This window comes from Rhinolophus sinicus, chromosome 7 (assembly GCF_057876585.1).
Source record: "Rhinolophus sinicus isolate RSI-liver-muscle chromosome 7, RSI-T2T, whole genome shotgun sequence".
In the NCBI taxonomy this organism is placed as follows: domain Eukaryota; kingdom Metazoa; phylum Chordata; class Mammalia; order Chiroptera; family Rhinolophidae; genus Rhinolophus; species Rhinolophus sinicus.
In genome coordinates this window covers 7754822-7773367 of record NC_142507.1, presented here as the reverse complement: position 1 = coordinate 7773367, position 18546 = coordinate 7754822, and the positions used below count along the sequence as shown (strand labels likewise).

The 18546-nt window shown below is 41.4% G+C and overlaps 1 protein-coding gene across 1 annotated transcript in view; it reads left to right on the top strand.

Annotated features, from left to right (window-relative positions):
- The first annotated feature begins 1648 nt into the window (after nucleotides 1-1648).
- Nucleotides 1649-18546, top strand: part of CRISPLD1 (cysteine rich secretory protein LCCL domain containing 1) — a 39682-nt gene continuing 22784 nt past the window's right edge. Inside the window, exons 1-2 of the mRNA XM_019725209.3 lie at nucleotides 1649-2082; nucleotides 3042-3361. Of these exons, the coding sequence (XP_019580768.2) occupies nucleotides 3104-3361 (258 nt within the window). The 5' untranslated portion in view covers nucleotides 1649-2082; nucleotides 3042-3103. The remainder of the gene's footprint in view (nucleotides 2083-3041; nucleotides 3362-18546) is intronic.

The following is an 18546-nucleotide window of genomic DNA, read 5'->3' as shown; positions in this document are numbered from 1 at the left end:
TATATACCTTTTTTTTTTTTTTTTGTGCCTGAGGAAAGGTTTGGAATTAAACCTTAAAACCAAATCTTATTTTCTTTAATGTAAGCCTGTTAGATGTATAATGTGTATACAATATATACAGAGTTTATAATGGAAACGAATATTCAAGAGTCAATGCATTTAATTTAATTTCTTTATCATCTTAATCTCCTTCTTCTCAAACTAAATTGTCTTTGAAACTATTTCAAGCAATGTTATTATTTTAAATTATTTTCGATACTCAGGATACTTTACAAGAGTCTAGAAGCATGTTCTTTGTCAGCTGTGATAAATGACAGTTGTTTTACCACGAACTTTGGGGTCTTCCGTCAGTTTTCTGGAGGGAAAGCCAGTTTTCCGAAGCCTGTGCATGAGAGTTATAAATAATTACTTGTAAAGTATAAGCCTTCACAGTCTTTTTGTGCTTAAGCTGCTAGGAAACCGCGAAGTTACACCTTCTATGAAAGTCCCATGCAGCCAAAGCCTTTTAGCTCTGGGCCCCTCTGATACTTGACGTTGCCGTCTTCTCTATGTTGAGAAGAAGCAAGTTCTCGTGTTCACCAGAGGCTTAGATCTGAAGTTTTAGGTTTGATAAAGTGTAGTTGGATGGTGGAAAGAGACAGCCAGCAGCTTGGGATGATTTGGGAGTTACCACTCTCAGAAGGTTTTACTTTGTTGGATCATATGCTCTGTACTCTAGCATTTAGAGATAAAGAAAATTGAGGTCTTAGTTCACTACAGAAGGGAAGTGAAGGTAAATGAATTAAATAAATGTTTCTTGATTTAAAAAAAAAAGGTACCTGGAGAAGCAACACCACACTCAGTAGGGTGAGCCTTTGTGAATTTGAAATTAGTAATTTTCCTACTCCAGATTATAGCATGAACAACGAGGAAACCCAGTGGCTCATTTCGCTATCAAGTCTGGGTTTGCGTTTTGAGTTCCTATCCATGTAGCTGCGATACATTAATTGAGGGTACACTTTATAGCAACTGGATGAATGTCTACATTATCAGGAAAAGAAAAAGTGCTGTCGTCACCCTGGGAAGCGAATGCCACATATTTTACCATTGAAGTGGGGCTCTCCACGGTCAGGCAATCCTGAGTCACAGATCACCCATCATTCTACAAGCCCCCTTCCCCCATCTGATCACCATCAAGGTTTAAAGGAGCCCAAAATAACAACTTCTCAATTCTAGGCAATGGCTCTTGGAAACAGAAGGGATCCCCCCCCGCCCCCGCCCCCCCAGTTTCCCTTCTGCATCTTCAAGAGCAAAGGTGCGAACACCATCCCACTGCCTCCGCAAGCTCTCTGGGGCAGCTCCTTTTCTGTAAAAGTTGTTAAAGCCATTTTAGCATCTCGTCATGAAGAAACCAGGAGGAGGGGAGCTGTGAGGGGCGGGAAGAGTCGGGGCCCTCCTCGCACTCGCCTCCCACAGGGTCCAACGGCCAGGTCTCTGAATCCCAAAGCACACCCACAGAGGCCAAGCGTGCTGGCTTCGCTGGGCCAGGGAAGAAGCTGGGCGGCTGGTCCTCTCTCCGGCGGGCATCCGTCCAGGGCTGCGAGAGGTGGGGGTGGGCGAGGAGGGCGCTCACGTCACGTGCGCGCGCAAGGACCGCAATAAATGCCCCGGAGCTGGAGCGAACTGCGGAAGCGCTGGGCGCCTGGCTCTGCACCGCGGCTGCACCGAGCAGGAGCGCAAGGTCGCCGCCAGCCGCCGCCGCGGGCTCTGCTTCTGTCCCCGCCCATCGCCCTTGCAGATAGCGTTCGGAGACGCTGCGGAGCCCACCCTGGCCAGCTAACTAGGCTGCTCCCTTTCCACCCCAACTTCAGGCTCTAACTTTGGAGCGCTTTTCCTGCTCTTTGGTCCAGGTCCAAAAGGAACCGCGGAGGCCGAGGCTCGCGACCCGCTGCAGTCAGCGCGCGGTCGCCCAAGGACGCGCGGTGCCCGGTGCTTCCGAAGGGGGCTCTCTGTGTGCAGGGGTGTGTGGAGTGGGACGGCTGCGGGGAGGAAGGCCGGCGTCTCCTTGGGCTCTGCTCTCCGAGGGAGCTTCACACTGGAGAGGTAAGGCCATTTCTAAAACTCACCGCTGAGTCCTCAAGCTCCCACCTTTTACTATCAACCGTCTTTGTCTTCACCTCCACTTTTAAATAAAGCCAACTTGTAGAGAAGGATCAGACGCCAGGGGTGGGCTCCTGGGAAGGCAGCGGCGATGGAAATTACCGAGAGCTGGTTCTTGTAAGTGACTTTGTGCGCTTCGCCTCCTCCTCGCAGCGCGCGCTTTCCTCTGGGGTTAAGGGAACCGTGTGCGCCCGGGGCGCGTGGCACGAAAAGCTCTGAAGTTGCGGGTGAGCTGTCGGCTTTCTCCGGTGCGGGCCACAGGGTCGGCACACTTTCCAGGAAATAATGAGTTCTTGGCGTGCGCCTGCAGAAGAGGCTTCCCCCACTGACCCGAACCATCCATTCGCGTTAGTCCTCTAAGCCCTCTAGGTGTACCCATGGATATTCGTATGAATAACGTTTTGTACTTCTTTAAAACGGTCACCTCCGTTTCAGCATGTGGCGGACATTCTGAATGTCTGTGAACTGGAGAGAAAATACGCTGGGATAAAATAATACCTTAAAACACAGAAACGTGGCCCTCTAGATGGATATAAAACGGGCTAGGTAGGCAGTGCCCTTTCAAGCTATATTTAATTACGGCCATGTAAAACCTTTAATTCAAACATTATTTTCAAGCTTTGGCTCTGTTGGGCTACTTTTGCCATTTAGTTTTGGCCTCGTGCATATATATCATCTTGGAAAATACAGTAGTCTATTTTGTGGAAGTAATACGTTGTGAAAAGTCCCCTGGAAGAAAAACGTGTTGGAGATAAGGTATTTCAACAGTGCAGTGTCCATTTGCTGGCATTATATAGACAAGTCAAACTGGCACAGTCCCTTTGTAACTCGTGTTACTTTTGTTCTCAGAAAATTAATACGTGTCCAGATTTTCACCTTAATCACACTGCATGTCGTTATAGCCCAAAGGAGTGGAAGAGGCTGTCTTGGAGATTTTCCTGGGGAAATCCTGAGATCATTCATTATGAAGTGTACCTCGCTTGAGTGGCTGAGAGTGACCACAATGCTATTCATGGCTAAAGCAATTCCAGCCATGGTGGTTCCTAATGCCACTTTATTGGAGAAACTTTTGGAAAAGTACACGGATGAGGATGGTGAGTGGTGGACGGCCAAGCAAAGAGGGAAGAGGGCCATCACAGACAATGATATGCAGAGTATCTTGGACCTTCATAATAAATTACGAAGTCAGGTGTATCCGACAGCATCTAATATGGAGTATATGGTAAGGAACATTTTCTGATGGTATGTACAAAGAAATGTATTTTGATGCTTTCAGCCTGCCTGGTTGAATTCCCTCACGCTACTGTTTCATCTTTTACCATGTGTCTTGTATGAAATAAAAAAAAAGAAAGATTTTCTTCGAGAGCATCTTCCTCTGCATATTCTTTTATTAGTGCTCTAGGTTTAGTAGTAGAACTAGCTTCCTTTCAATGCAGTGTTCCTACTAAGTGCTCTAAATTCTACTCTTACTAGGAAGATTCTGAACCTGAAAATGCTGAACAGCCGGTGTATTTGCTTATAAGGGACTTACCGTGTTTCCCTGAAAATAAGACTGGGTCTTATATTAATTTTTGCTCCATTAGGGCTTATTTTCAGGGGATGTCTTATTTTTTTCATGTACAACAATCTACATTTATTCACATACAGTCACGTCATCTTCTGGAACATCGTCATTACGTACTAAGTGCGTCTGTCTGGCTGAGATCTTGACTGGGGCTTATTTTCGGGGTAGGTCTTATTTTGGGGGAAACACGGTAGTAGGACAACTACTCCTAATTCCTAATTAATGGAACCTTCTTATGAATGGTAGATCTGAAAAATCAGGAACCAATAATTTGAAGAAGCTTTCTTGATTGCTGTAGATACTTTTTTTTTTTTCCAAGTGGGCAATGTTCCTTACGGTTCTGTGAATGACATATTGTAAAGGGTACATTTCTGTGGTTGCTTTGTCAAGGAGTACTTGGCATTGGCTTTTTTTTCCCTCTTCTGGATTTATTTGTGGACTTTGAAGTGTGACAGCAAGCTGGGGCAAAGGATTAACAAAAATATGTGACGTATCCTTAATAACCTTATATTTACTCTTCGAGTAAATTAAATTAGCAAGTTTGGTAAACAAAATTACTTTTTAAAGAGTATTAACATATAACTTATTAATATGCTACTTCATACCCTAAATATTTAGAAAAATTTTCAAAAAAAATCTCTTGTGCTACTTGCATGATTAGAAGTGTACTAGCAAAGACTGATAATAAGTAATTATTGGTGATCACAAACTTATTTAATGACTATTGGGAATAGCATGTCTCCTTGTACACACTGCAGGGTGCAGTTAATTTTATGCATTCTGGTTTTTCTTTTTTCCTGCGTTTACGTTAGGTTTGATGGGTTATTCTCTGTTTAGGTAACTTTCATGGCATGTGGGAGTTTAAAATTCACATTACCCATTGCAAAATAGGACATTATATTATTTTAACTTTTATTGGCAAAATATTTTACTCTAAAGAAAGTGACTCAAGAGAACTCATCAGAGATTCTCATCAGAGAACTCAAGAGTTCTCTGTAGCACGCAAGAGAACTCATCAGAGATTAAGAATTGGGGCACAGCAATCAGGCTGTCTGAGTTTGAATTCTGACGCTAATAGCCATTAGCTATGTGACTTCGGGCAATTTACTAATTTGTCTCCACTTCAGTCTCCTCCTGTCCAGTATGCATACTCACCTCTGAGGACTGTCCTGAGGGTTGGATGGGATGTAAAGTTTACCTCGTTTTCAGGCATAATGCAAGGTCTCGTTAAATGTTAATAAGACATATAACTAGTTTAATGTCTCCAAATATTGTTTAAATGGAATATCTAAGTAAATCGTTACCTCTTTTCAAAATTCTGTGCAGGAAATGGCATCTGTAATGGCTCCCATTTCTGCTTTCTGTGTATTTTACAGCATTTGTTCCAAAGTAAAAAAAAAAATTTTATGACTTCTTCATTTGTGAGCTTTCAAACAGAAAGAGCCAATTATGGGGCCTTGCCAAGTAGGCCACTGTATGCTTATTCCGCGTGGATAGGTATTCAGTTCCTTTTTTATTTAAAATAAGGAAGACCTTGGGAGTTGAAACCCACCAAGAGAAATCTGAGAATATCTCTGTGTGTTTTAAGTAACATGGAAATACTGAAAGAACAGTTCTGTGACTCGTGTTTAGGTCTGACTTCCAAAGAAAATAACTGTCTATTGTATGATGTCTGGTCTGGGGTGTTTAGACGACTTTCTGTTTAGTTTCACTGGTTTCATTCTATCCTTGAAATGGAGATTCAGAAAGCAGCCAGGGCTTATGTTGTGTTGCCCTTAGATACTGTTAGCCCTGGAATGGTGTGTTGGCCATTCCCTTGGGCTGCAGAGTTCAATGCCCAGCTGTAATGCTGGCACACATTTTCTAGAATACATATTTAAGGGCAAGTCTAAAAGAACAATACTAGTTTATTCCAAATACTGTTGTTTTATGTATTCCATGATAATATAAGTACAGATGTCGATCAACCTTGTGAAAGTGGTTTATTCAAATAGTTATTTGTAGTGAATTTATTCTGAGAAAACAAAATGAAAAGCTGGCTAAAGAGCTGTTTCCTGTAAAATCTGCAATGCCGGATGGTAAGTGCCACCACATTTGGCCACTGATACTCTCATACATCATATTACATTAAAAGTTGGAATAGCCAGTTTCCTTATTTACATTTGGTGCTTATTTTGGTCTATTTGTCATTGAACCTATGGCAGCCAAGCCACATGCACGTTTGGTGACATCACATCCCTTTCCCCACTCTTATATTCAATTAATAAGGTTAAAAAGTGACTCTGGAAAGCTACATCTTCCTTTGAAGAGCTTATAGGTTGAGAAGAAAGAATAGACATATTTGAAAATTTTCAAGTAAGCAAAGAAAATGCAATTCCATGTACGTGTATGAATAGTACCCAGGGAGCACGGGATGAGGGACTCTGCCTAATGGCGAGAGTCCCTCAGTGGGGACCTTGATGTCTGTGTTGTCCCTGGCAGGTGGTCAGGACCCTGAATTGTGGCGAAGAGTAGGGGGCATATCTCAATTAGAGGAAGAGGAATAGACAGATGTGGGGTGGCAGGCTGGTTGTGGGGAACTAGAGGCAGATTCGGTTGATGACAGCATAGACCTGTGGCAGAATCAGGATGGGGAGAAATGAGTTGGTGATTATAGAAACCGGTGATGCTAAGGCGAGAGATGACGTGCATTTAATGGAGGGTAAATTGAGAAACTGGAGCTTTGGGGTCATCAAATGGGGCTGTTGCTGAAGAGGCAATGGGTGATTGAGGAGAACAATACTGCCTTTGGTTCACCTTTTGTCTCTGCTGCTTCCTTGTATATGAGCTCTGACAGTCAGCACTCAGGGCACTGCTTCATCGTGGGTGAAATCGGTATAAGAACACGAACCCCACGTGCTATAAGGAGAGAACACATTTGAGCTGTTGAGCATACTCTCTTTCTTCACCCCTTTCCTTTCCGTGGGTTTTAAGACCGCATCACCTGGTTCTTTCCTTGTCCTGGTTATTACATCAACATGTTGTTTCCTGGTCCCTTCTTAAAACTTTGTTTCCTGAGCCTTCACCTGTGGCCTCCTCCCGTCCTTCGGGATCCACACCTTTGACTTTAAATACCAAGTATGTATTGATGGCGCCATAGTCTAACTCTATCCTACAATTCTCTTTGAGCTTCATTTTCAATTTCCTACTGCTGTCGGGTCATCTCTGTGTAATATTACTCTGCAGTTACTTCAAGCCTGGGCTGTCTACAAAGAAATCAAACTGCCTTACCTTTTCCCTCCACTCTTGCCTGTCGTCCTACTTCCGTTCCTGGATTCTTTCTCAGTGAATGTCATCAGAGTCGGCTCAGTTTTCTAAGGAAGAAAAGACAAATCAGAAAACTGGTGAGCACAGCCTCACTTCCTGCCTTGCTCTCATTCCCTCTACCCTCTCCCACATAACATACACACATGCATATAGATACACAATTACTTGCCAAGTTCTGTAGATTCTGTCTCTGAAATGTCTTTTGGACCATCTCTTCTATTGCACCCTAACCTCTGCTCATTATCTCACCCCGAGATGGGTACCACAGCTTCCCCCCACAGCAGGCTACACCAATCTATTCCTACTTTATTTCCACTGTAGCCCACCTTCCTCACTGTTACTAAATCTTTCCTTTCTCTCAAACAAATCTGGGGTGCTTGCCAGTGGCACCAAACTGCTGCTGCTCAAAGCCCATTCTGATCAGCTTACACCACGGAGCATGGCCAGTCCAGTGCCCCTTGCCTTCCACTCCCTTGCGTATATTTGAATCTGTGTGTGAACTGAACTGCTCACTGCCCCTGCTTCTGCGCCTCCTCATTCGTTCCATTTCTTCTGTGCCCCGAACGCCTGTCTCCTGACAAACTCTTACTCAAGACGAAGCGCTAACATCTTTCTGTAAAGCTTTTTCTGGTGGGTGCACCCACTCCCCTGCCTTCTTCTGTGCTCCTAAAGTATTTTTAGTCAACCCTGTTTACAGTATTGACATTTTGTTCCAATGAAATGTTTACGTCTATTTTCCTTTTCAAGATTTTGAATTCCTAGAGGGTAAGGAAGGATCGTACCTTATTTCTCTTTATAACCCTGTGCCTCATGCACAGAAGTACTCAGTAAATATGTGTTGATGGAATACTGTTGAATGCTCAGTAAATATGTGTTGAATAAAGGAATGAATAGGCAAATTTATATATGAGATAAATGTAGAGGACAGGTGAGAAAGAGGAATTAAAATAATAAAAGTTCTGGAAGGAAGGATATCACCAACACCAGAGATACTGACGTGGAATTTGCAAATACGAGGAAGGAATAAATAACTAAATAAATAAATGGTAGGAAGGAATAAATGTTTCAAATAATTCAGAATTTTCCCCCATTTTAAAAAAATATTCATGACATACTAAAAATTCTTCTGTAATATAGAGTTCCTGAGAAAATAGTGAAAATATTCAAATGTTCTGGAATTTACATAATAAGTAATAAAATGAATTAATGGGTATTTACCTCTTGATACAAATATTTAACATAGAGCCTCAAAGACATTATAGATTGATTAAAATCAAAAATCGTTCACTGTGATACAAAGTGTACCGAAATCTAGATTGTGCTTTAGCAACCAGGACTCTTTACCAAAAAAGGACACATGGACCAATTACATAAGCCATTTTCCACCATTATAACTATGTCCACGTCTTTTAGAGACTGCTGACAGACACTGCGGGAGGGTGGGTGGCTCTGGCTGCTTACTGTCACCTCACATGTGGGCGAGACTATGGGCAGAAGCTTGGCACAGTTTTCCAAATGGAGAACAAAATACAGCTGGATGCCTCGCCTTTTGCCAGGCAACCAGTGGTACTTCCAGCCCGGGATGGCTTGGGTCCAGTTTGTCACTTACCTTCTTTCTAAGGCCATGCTTAATACTGGAAATAGAATTTTTCTTTTTCTTTTTCTCTTCTGTGCTTCTGTACAGCAGATAATTCCAGAAACTGGACATAGGACCACCTCATTTGCAGGGTGATGCTAATGTGGGTTTTGCCATATTTCTGATTGTCTGTAGCCTGAATCCAATCCTGAAAAAGTGTCCTTTAGCTTGTTTACTCTCATGCATCCATATTTTCTGACATTATCTGTCACAAGTGACATATATACAGAGTAATCGAAATTACAAAACGATGGCCCGATCGCTCATTTATTTACCCAAAGCTCAATGTTTACACATTTCTTATCTTGCTAAAAGTGGCAGGAATTCATTGTGATTAAGGTTTTATTGCAACTCCTTATTCCTAAAATTATAGTTTTCTTTCTGTATACTGACACTTACCTGGTAAGTCTCAAAAATTTCAAAACTATTGCACTAAGGGGTACATGGAATATCTGGGTTCAAAGAATATTATCATTATGTAAAGTTATTAAGATTTTTAATTATATATTTAAAATAACTTATTTTATTTTCCTAAAGTGTTTTTATTTTACTTTAATAATATGGTTTAGGTACAATCAAGTTATGTTTTAATTATCTTGATCTACAGAATTTAAAAGTTTACAAAATCTTAGCTGGACTAGATAATGGTGTTTGTTTTTTTAAAAGACATTGACACTTTAAAATTAATCTATTTTTCTTTTTGGAAGAAAATGACATTACCATCCAGTTCTATTGAATTTAGTAATTACCCTGGAGTTCTGGGTGATTAAACATTCCTCCTTAAATGTAAGCGGCAAATCTAGGATCTTAGCAAGACAGAAACGAGGTAGTTTTAACAGGAGAATGGAACACCCACCACCAGAAAATTGTGAAATTGTTACTGTTATTTATTCTTCCCAGTTGTTAGGAGTTTACCATATGCCAGGCACCATGGAGAGCCTAGCAGTACACAACAAACATTCTTGCTTGCTTGGGATCGTTGGGAAAGACCCCGACTCTCCAAGTTCAGCGAGAGGCCCATGTAGCTGACACAGAGTGAAGATGCAAAGTGATGTAGGAAATGAGGTCAGGGAGTTAACTGAGGAGGGTGGATACAGGTTGCTGTCAAGGCTCAATTTTAGTCTGCGTGCTAAGAAGATGTTTAAGCCATTGGAGGAGAGGAACAGCATGATCTTACTTGCACTTATTCAGAACCATTCTGGCTTTGTTGAGAACAGACTTTAGGTGAGCAAAGGTGTGAGCAGAGAGAAAGGCTATTGCAATCATCCAACAGTTGATGGTGGGGTGGGAGCCGTTAAGGTGGGGAGAGGTGGCAAGAGTAGGAATACACACTAAAGCCCCTTTGTAATCACAACAGCAATCAAAATTCAAGGAAGCCTTGTTGTAGGACGGATGGCGTTGGCTTGGACAGCCAGGCAGCCCGTAGGCTGGGACTTCCTGCATCTCTTCCAAGACCTAAATCCACCCAAACCCTGACTGCACTTTTTTGTAAACCAGTGGCAGTTTCCATGCTGGTTTAAATATCAATGGGGAAGATTCTGGATCTTTCAATTTATAGTGACTTCCAGAATGGTTAGAGATGCTGGAAATTGCCCGGTTACTTGATACCCATTTGGCTAACCCAACTCCAAGACGTTAGAGGACTTGGAGCCAACCTCTGCCTCTTCACTTCCCAGGACAAGGATGCCTCCTGTTTTCCCCCATGCTCCATCCTCCCCTCCCAAAAGCCAGTCTGCTCTCACTCCCTCCATAAACAACAGAAGATGAGAACTTCAGCATGAGGAGCAGGACAGGACAGTGGCCCAGTTCCTGTTCGGTCATTACCATTTGCCAAGTGAAATGGAAAGCCATTGGAAAATTTCTTGCAAGAGATTGACTTGGTCTTACTCCCAGTTTCATAAAATTACTCTGTGTTATGAAGAGTGGTCTGAAAGAGGGCCAACGCTGAAAGCAGAGAGACAGTGAGAAAGCCATCGCTATATCTGAGTGAGAGATGGTGGTGACTGGGCCCCGGGTGGTAGTGGTAAAGATGGAGAGAGGTGAGGCGTTTCAGGGTATGCTTTGATGGCATTGTTGATGGTTGTGTGGATAGCATCAATGTGAAGGGTGAAGGATGAGGAAGAATCTGGGCTGTTCTTAGGGCTTTACTTAAGCGCATTGGTGGATAGTTGAAAGATTTGCAGGAAAAACTGACAGGAGGAGGGAAGGATAAAACCATGCAATCCTTTCTGGCCAAGCTTAGTTTGTGATGCCAGGTCATCCCCAACTGAGTTTAGTGGCCATCAGGGAGGTGGGCCTTGAGATAAAAATGTGGAAATCATGTCGCTGTTATTAGGAACCATCTTAACTTACCTCACGGAACAAACTCAGCCAAGGAGAAGATTTTGAAGGACAAGGGCAGAAAGCCTTGGATTGAGCCCTGGGGCTCGGCAATATATAGAGGTTGAGCAGAAAGGGAAAGCTGGCGAGGGAATCTGGGAACAAGTGGCCAGCAAGGTTGGAGGAAAAGACAGGGTAGACCGGTGCCCCAGAATCCAGGAGAAGAGAGTTCAAGGGCAAAGCCAGTGCGTCCGTATTGCTGAGAAGCTGAGTAAGATGAAGAAGAAAAGCTAACAGTGGTCACATCAAAACGGAGGCTGCTGGCGAAGTTGGTAGAAGAGCCATTTCAGCGGTGGAGTACGACCGGAAGTCTTGTTGAAGTAAGAAGAGAATGGGAGGTGAGGAAGTGGAGAAGGAACTTCAATTCCTCAAGGTGATGTTGCAGTGAAGGAGATCGGAGAAACAGAACTAGCTACTGTTAGAGGGGAATATGGGAATTGTTTTGTTTTTAAAGAGAATGTTTGCAGGTTGATGGGAATGAACAAGTTGAGAAAGCACTTGGCGTGGGAGGGAGAAAATATAACTACAGAGTCAGTTCATTTATTGTAACAGGAAAGACTGAGGCTGTAGGTACAGAAGGAGGTGGCTGGGTATATTTCATGAGTAAAAGAGAAGATTTTCATGGGGATGCTTCTGCTTTAACCAGCGGAGTATGCAGCAAGAGCATCAGCTGAGACGGAGAGGGCAGGAATGAAGGGGTGTGAGGACAGGACATTACGAAATGGTCATTTTGGAGACATGCATAAAGGTCTTTGTGGAGTCAAATGTATGAACCGTTTCTGAGGTTCTTCAAGTTCATTTTGTTCACAGTGCTTTAAGTTAAAAAATCTAGTAGATATGGAAGAGATTTACTATAGTATGTCAAGGTATTTCCAAAATACAAGGGGACTGACAGTAATGATGGCTTCTGTGGGTTGCCATTGGCCACACCACTCTTCTCAGCCAATGGAGATCAGATGGTTATAAGCATGTGAGTGGGGTTTCGATTTTTAAAGTATTCAGATAGTACATAATGTAGATCAAGTGCAGAAATAGATACCTACTGAACAGTGTGTTTGAGGTTCAAATTGCAAACTGAATGCTTGATACAGATAGAGATAGGGAACTCTAAAAATTAAATTACGGAACTGACCCAAATACGTGACTTGAGTTAGTGGGTTACTAAACTTACCAAAGATAAGAACCTGGAACTGTGATCTGGGAAATCTTTTTTTTTTTTTTCCCCCCTTTTAACTAGTTAACAGAATCAACAAGCTGTGATTCAGTCAACTATTTGCATATAACTTATGGGGTAACACAACCCATTTTCTATATTGGCAACCTCAAAGACAAAATATGAATATGGACACAATATACGTAGTAGGCTGTGCATACTTTATGTTTTAAGTTTTTAACCAAAGAAAATTTTGAAACCAATCATCAGGAAATTAAGGATAGTGATTGTTTCTCATGGAAAAGCAGGTAGGTAGGATTTGGGAACCAGAAATAAGGGACACTTTAGTTGATCACCACCCTGACTTGAATTTGAACCCCTGGGAATCTTGTTGCATTTTGCTTCAATAGGTCTTGGTGGGCCCTGGTAGTCTGCATCCCTAACGAGCTTCTGAATGACGTGAACCCCACTTTGAGCAGAAGACTTCAGGCTCCCTGGAGGAAGCTGGGTCTAAGTTGAGACATGAAAAGTTGACTAGAATTCAGATTCTTTCTTGTTTTTCCTTCCTCCTCAACTGCTACACTCACCTTCCTTTTTATAAGGTAGTGTCTGTAACTATTAGTGCTGGGAAACAGAAACTCCTTTTCACTTCCTTCCAAGAAGTGCTTCGAAACCAAAAGGATGGGGAAGCTTGAACAGTAAGATTCCTGAAGGCCTAATGTTTGACTACCTGGAGCAGGAATGCGAAATGAAATCTCAAAATTAGCTAATGGCACAGGTCGACTGGATAGGGACCCATGCAGTGCAGTCCGTGACAGGATAAACTCTAAAGGCCACACGAGTGAGAAGGGATGAAGTGGAATTTCAAAGTGGGCAAATATAGGGGGCAACTATGTAGGCTAATGAGCGAGTCGGTAAGACTCGGGAATAATCAAGGGATTACTGCTCATAGACTCTCCGTTTGTTGTTGTTGCACCTCAAGCAATTCAAAGTCACCACTTGAATGGGACAATCCAATAAAGGTGCTGGGAGTGAAGACATAAAATGGTATCTTATACTTGCTCAAGCATATCAAATCCATATCTGAAATACCGAAGGGTTAACTGATAACCCTCGAAGAAACAGATCGGATGTTGTCCAGAGAAGGGAAACCAAACCGATCAAGAGGAGGCTTTGGAATGAAACTGGAATGAGAGCTTCAGAACTCCTTTCTAGAAAGAAGTGGCTGAGAGGTCAGTTGACCAAGACTTTTGTGAACACTGAGTACAACCTAAACAAATGAAAAGCAGAGCTGTGCCATTATTCCGTACGCCTTGGATTTTTTTTTTTATGCTGTAGGAATATTGCCAAGCCCACCTGCATTTACAGATGTCAGAATGCCTCGTGCCCTACTTGTTTTCTCTCTAATTTCTCCTCTTCCTTTAAGACTCACTTAACGAATAACCTGATTTTTGTCTAAACCCTCCCATGCAGAGTTAGATGCGAACAAAGATCTTAAATGAGAGAGTTTATTGTCAATAGATTCAAAGCAAAGCTAGGGATAATTAACTGTAAGCTTTGTTTTATAATTAATATTGTGTTAAATTTAAATTCTAAGACAATTATTTACTTTTTCATTGGAACTTTAGGTGGCAGTGATTATCTTATTTCTTAATCACTCAAAACTTTGCATTTCTCCCTTAGTCACATGATATCAGCAAAGTTCCACGAAAAGGCTATGTGACCCACAGCAAGTTACTCAGATTCTTAAAGGAGCATGTGAATAAGCACATTTATTAAGATTTCACAAGTATCAGGTAATATGTTAGGCAGTTTCCTAATACAGATTCTGTGAGATATTTTTATTCTCAAATATTGTTTCTCAGCAGGAAACAAATGCCATAGTAACCAGGGTCCCACAGGAAAATAAAATCCTGAGAGGTCCATCTGTAGAGTATAGGCAGGGCTAAGGGGAGCCATGAGGATGGAGGCGCCCGGGCTTGAATGGTGGTGTCACCACCTGGTGGGGACTGGAGCCTGGCAGTAGGGCTGTGTGAAAGGACCTGGTCACCATTGTGGTGAGGCAGAGAACAGACAGTCCCCGACTTAGGATGGTTTGGTTTAAGATTGTTTGACTACCATGGTGCGAAACCGATGCCCGTTCATTAGAAACCATACCTCAGATTCTGCATGTCGACACTTCCCGGGCTAGTGATATACAGTACGACACTCTCTCATGAGGCTGGGCAGCGGCAGCCACAGCTCCCAGTCGGCCAGGCGGTCACCAGGGTAAATGGCCGGCAGTCTACAGTGTACTGTGTGGCCAGCGTGTTTTGGATATTGCGTGTTCTGTTTTCGCATCCCATCATGTCTACAAAACACCCAGCTGTGTCTCCTGCTTCTGGTGATTAGAAGAGGAAGGCAGTTACCCCTGAGATGAAATGCTGATAACCGCCTGATCGTAGGCTAATGGAAGTGTTCTGAGCACGTTTAAGGAGGGCGAGGGTACACGATGGTGTTCAGTAGGTGAGGTGCATTAAATGCGTTTTCGACAACGCTATTTCCCATTTACAATGGGTTTATGGGAACGTCACCCCATCCTAAGTTGAGGATCGTCTCTACTCGGAGGCGATGAGTGGGGTCAAAAGGGGGGAATTCATACTTAAATTCACCTCCTACTCTCTGACTTCCTGTTGGTGTGTGCCATTGGCCAAAATGAATTGGAATCCAGGGGCTAAGAAAACCTGAAGTAACTGAGTATGTAGAGTTGAACCTTTTGGGACAAAGGGCGTGGCACTTAGGGGCTGAGAATGGCTAAGTGGGAACAAATGAAGAATATTTAACACAATATTCTTTCTCAGATTTTTAATTAAGGACTTTTGAAAACCATATTTTTTAAACTATCACCTTAGTCATTGTGTAATTGTTGAAGAAAACAAAGCCAGGAGGCATATTATTCCTAAGGAATAATCGCTAAGGAATGCCTAAAAATCTGATTGAGAATGCTTTAGTTATTAAACTAGCTTTGAGCTTCCTCACAGCCAGGGAAAGCAGGAAACCAAATGGTTAACATAGCTTCCAATGACTGGAAACATAATTTATTATTCTTGAGGCAGGAATTATTAGTGAAAACTTAACACAGATTTCTCAATATAGGAACAATGAGCAACTTAATATAGCAGTTTTGTTAAAGTATGTAAACATATGCATTTTAATGTTTTTTATATTAGCCTTTGGTTTGAAATGAAGTTATAGTGTTAAATTGTAGGTTTCAGTTTCTATGTGTCCATAAACTTTTTCTTTTACTGATTTGTCCAAGAAGTTTTTCATTTGCTAACCCAACTTTTTTTCCTTTGGAAAATTAGAAAAGCACCCATGAGTACAATAGATAAAAGCAATTAATACTGTATTTACTTTCAAAACTCAAGTTATTATTTTGATATTCAAATATAAACTATAAACTAATGCATAAGTAAATACTATAGAGTAATTTATTATGAGAGTTTATCTTTCCTTTCATGTATTATTTTGGGGCTTGACTTTCAGATCAAATTAATGGGCTATGAGTAAACTAAAGTACACTTGTACATTGTTATAAAAATTGATCTAACGCCATAGATCAAGATACAAAGAACCAATAGATGGTACTTTCTCACATGCTAAAGGAAATCCTTAAATACTGCTGTCTCAAACATCCAGAACATAGTCTTGAAGATTATTAACCACTCCTCTCTTAAATGACGAGAAAAATAATGAAGGCATCATAGCCCTGAATTTATCACAAAGTCAATACAAAGATATGACATTTACCAAAATAATCCAAATTGAGCTTTTCAAGGTTTTTCCTAGTTTGGGAATTAAGAGCCAAAGCATTAGATACAGATCTTTCTAATAATTGGTAAATTATGTGTTTATGAAGGCTCAGAGAAGGGTGAGATAAATGGGGCATTGGCGTTGGAATGACTTTCAAGAGAGAATGTGAACAGGACTTGGGTGAAAGGATAAAGTTTAAGTAACTAAAGAGAAGAAGAGAGAAAGAACAGTTCCTTTCGGGGAAAGTCTCTGATGGATTCAGTGGCCAAGACCTTGCTCCTAATGTGTGGTTACGCGAGGTATGGGCCTGGCCCAGGTCTCAGAAACACCGAAGCTTGGATTTCTCTCCTGGCCTATCTACCAAATAAGAAACTGCATTTTAAACAGATCTTCTGGTGATTTGTAAGCTCTTTAAAGGGAGGCAACTGTGGAGGGGCCCGTGTTGAAGAGGGGTGGGATATAAATGAGGTGGGGCAGTTATGGCCAGACTCAGAGGGCCTTGGCAGTGACATAAGATGGGGTGAATTAGCAGACATTCTGTAGAAATGTAAGGATTGTGTCAAATTAATGGCTCTGCCGCCCCAAAAGTACAGCCCGTCCTACGTCACGCATTCAGTCTGTATAATATCGAAATAATGGGTTTCATTGAAACCGTGTTGTGAGTTTATCCACACATGAAATTTCCATTGCAAAAATCATTTTAAGTTTACTAAAAGGAAGAGGCAGTTCCATAAGTTATTAGGTTGCTACATTTTTAAGGTTTTCAGGCCTTGTTTTAAAGTGGATTTTAAGTAAAATACTGCCATATGTGCCTCACATCTTTGACTTCTGGGAGACCCTAATAAGTGCGTTGCCCCGAGGTAGTGCCACCCTCCGGTACCTGCAAGGCCTGGATGCCCAGGAGAACAGGTGTTCCCTTTGAAATCTGAGCTCGTGCATTTTCCCTGTAACTACAAAGTCTTTTCAAAACAGGTGAAGCAGAGTAGTTAAATACCTGAGGTCATTTCCAAGTTGTCAGGAATGTGTTACTGCTGTTTTCCATAGTGTTTTTTATACCAGATGACTTTGTCTGAAAAACATCTTGCACTCTTTCAGCGCAGACTGACTGGCTTATTTCATTGATGTCAGTTTCTTTATAGTTCTACCAAAGGGGCAAAGAAGGTGGATTTACATAATTTATAGTGAAGCATTATATTTGGAATTTAGGTCTGAAATCTCGTGAACTCTCAAATGTCTTCTTACTTCCATAGAGTGAATTGGTTCTTGAAGGTCAAGTTATGGCTATTTACAGGATCACACTGACAGCTTATTTCATCAGATTTTGGGATTGCACTTTCTGATTTAAATAGGAACACACAACAGTGATTTGGGAGGGATTTCGTTTTGACATAATGATGGACAACTTGCAAATCTGGTTTTCCAGAAGTGGTGGCCCAGCAAGACTTATCTTTTAACGGTGGTATTTAGAAAGAAATAACTCTTGTATGTCTGATTGTCTTTAACCACTTCTACATTCATGAGCTGGATGAAAAATCCTGCTCTTCCTTTCAACTGTGGGAAAAATTCATATTTCAAAGATTTTAGCATTGGGTTTTTAGGACTAAGCTGAAGAAAGGCTTGCGTTTAATCTTTTATTGAGAATATCTTCTTGACTTATTCAATTAAGTTTCAGTTATATTTATCAGTTTGGGGTAACATTAAACCTTTCTTGAATAGAGATGATTCAGAAAAAACTGCATTCTGTTCTAGACCTATAATTGGAAGAACTGAAATATTCTTGGTGTTGCAGTCTTGCAAACCACAAAATACCCTTTGCTTCTTGGTTAAGAAATGCCCTTCATTATCACCATATCACCAGAAAGATTATTTTACAGTTTGTATGTTCTCACAAGCAATACAGGGCATTCTATAAGAGACTATACATACAAAATACTATAATTTTAAAGCTAAAAGAAACTGAAGAGATTTATTCCAGCCTCCTAATGTTACATATAAAGAAACAAACAAATCTTGACAAAAACAAAGAGATAAATTTGAAAATATACAATTTCAGTAGTAAGGAAAACTCTCCCAGGGTGTATCGTGTGTTTTAAGTACTCATAATGTGAGTAATTTGAACAAGTGCAAGCTCACTTTTCTCTCTGTCTATATAAGAAAATGAGAGGAAAATTTATCACTGATGACCTCACTTGCATATGCGCAGAAGACATAGCACTCCGGAGGAGGATTTTCAATACCGTTGAAAGCTAGAGTGCTATCGTCACTTCTGAGAGCTCAGAACTGAAGTAGGCTTGGAGATATGAGGGGGGTATCCCAAGATAAGTATGAAGATATATACACCGCAAAAGAAGGATGCTTGTGGGATCCATTTCTCAAAATTCATTTCAAATGCTCAGTTTTAAAAAATAATTTCATCATGCTCTTTAATGTTTTCAGCGGTAGGAAGACCAGAGCTTCCGGCCTTGATCAGGACTTCTAGCATAATTGCCTTTTCGACACCACTGTGATTTCATATTATGTTGCCAGAGAGCAGTGCATATTTTAAAAGTCCATACTAAATTGCAAATTGTATCATGG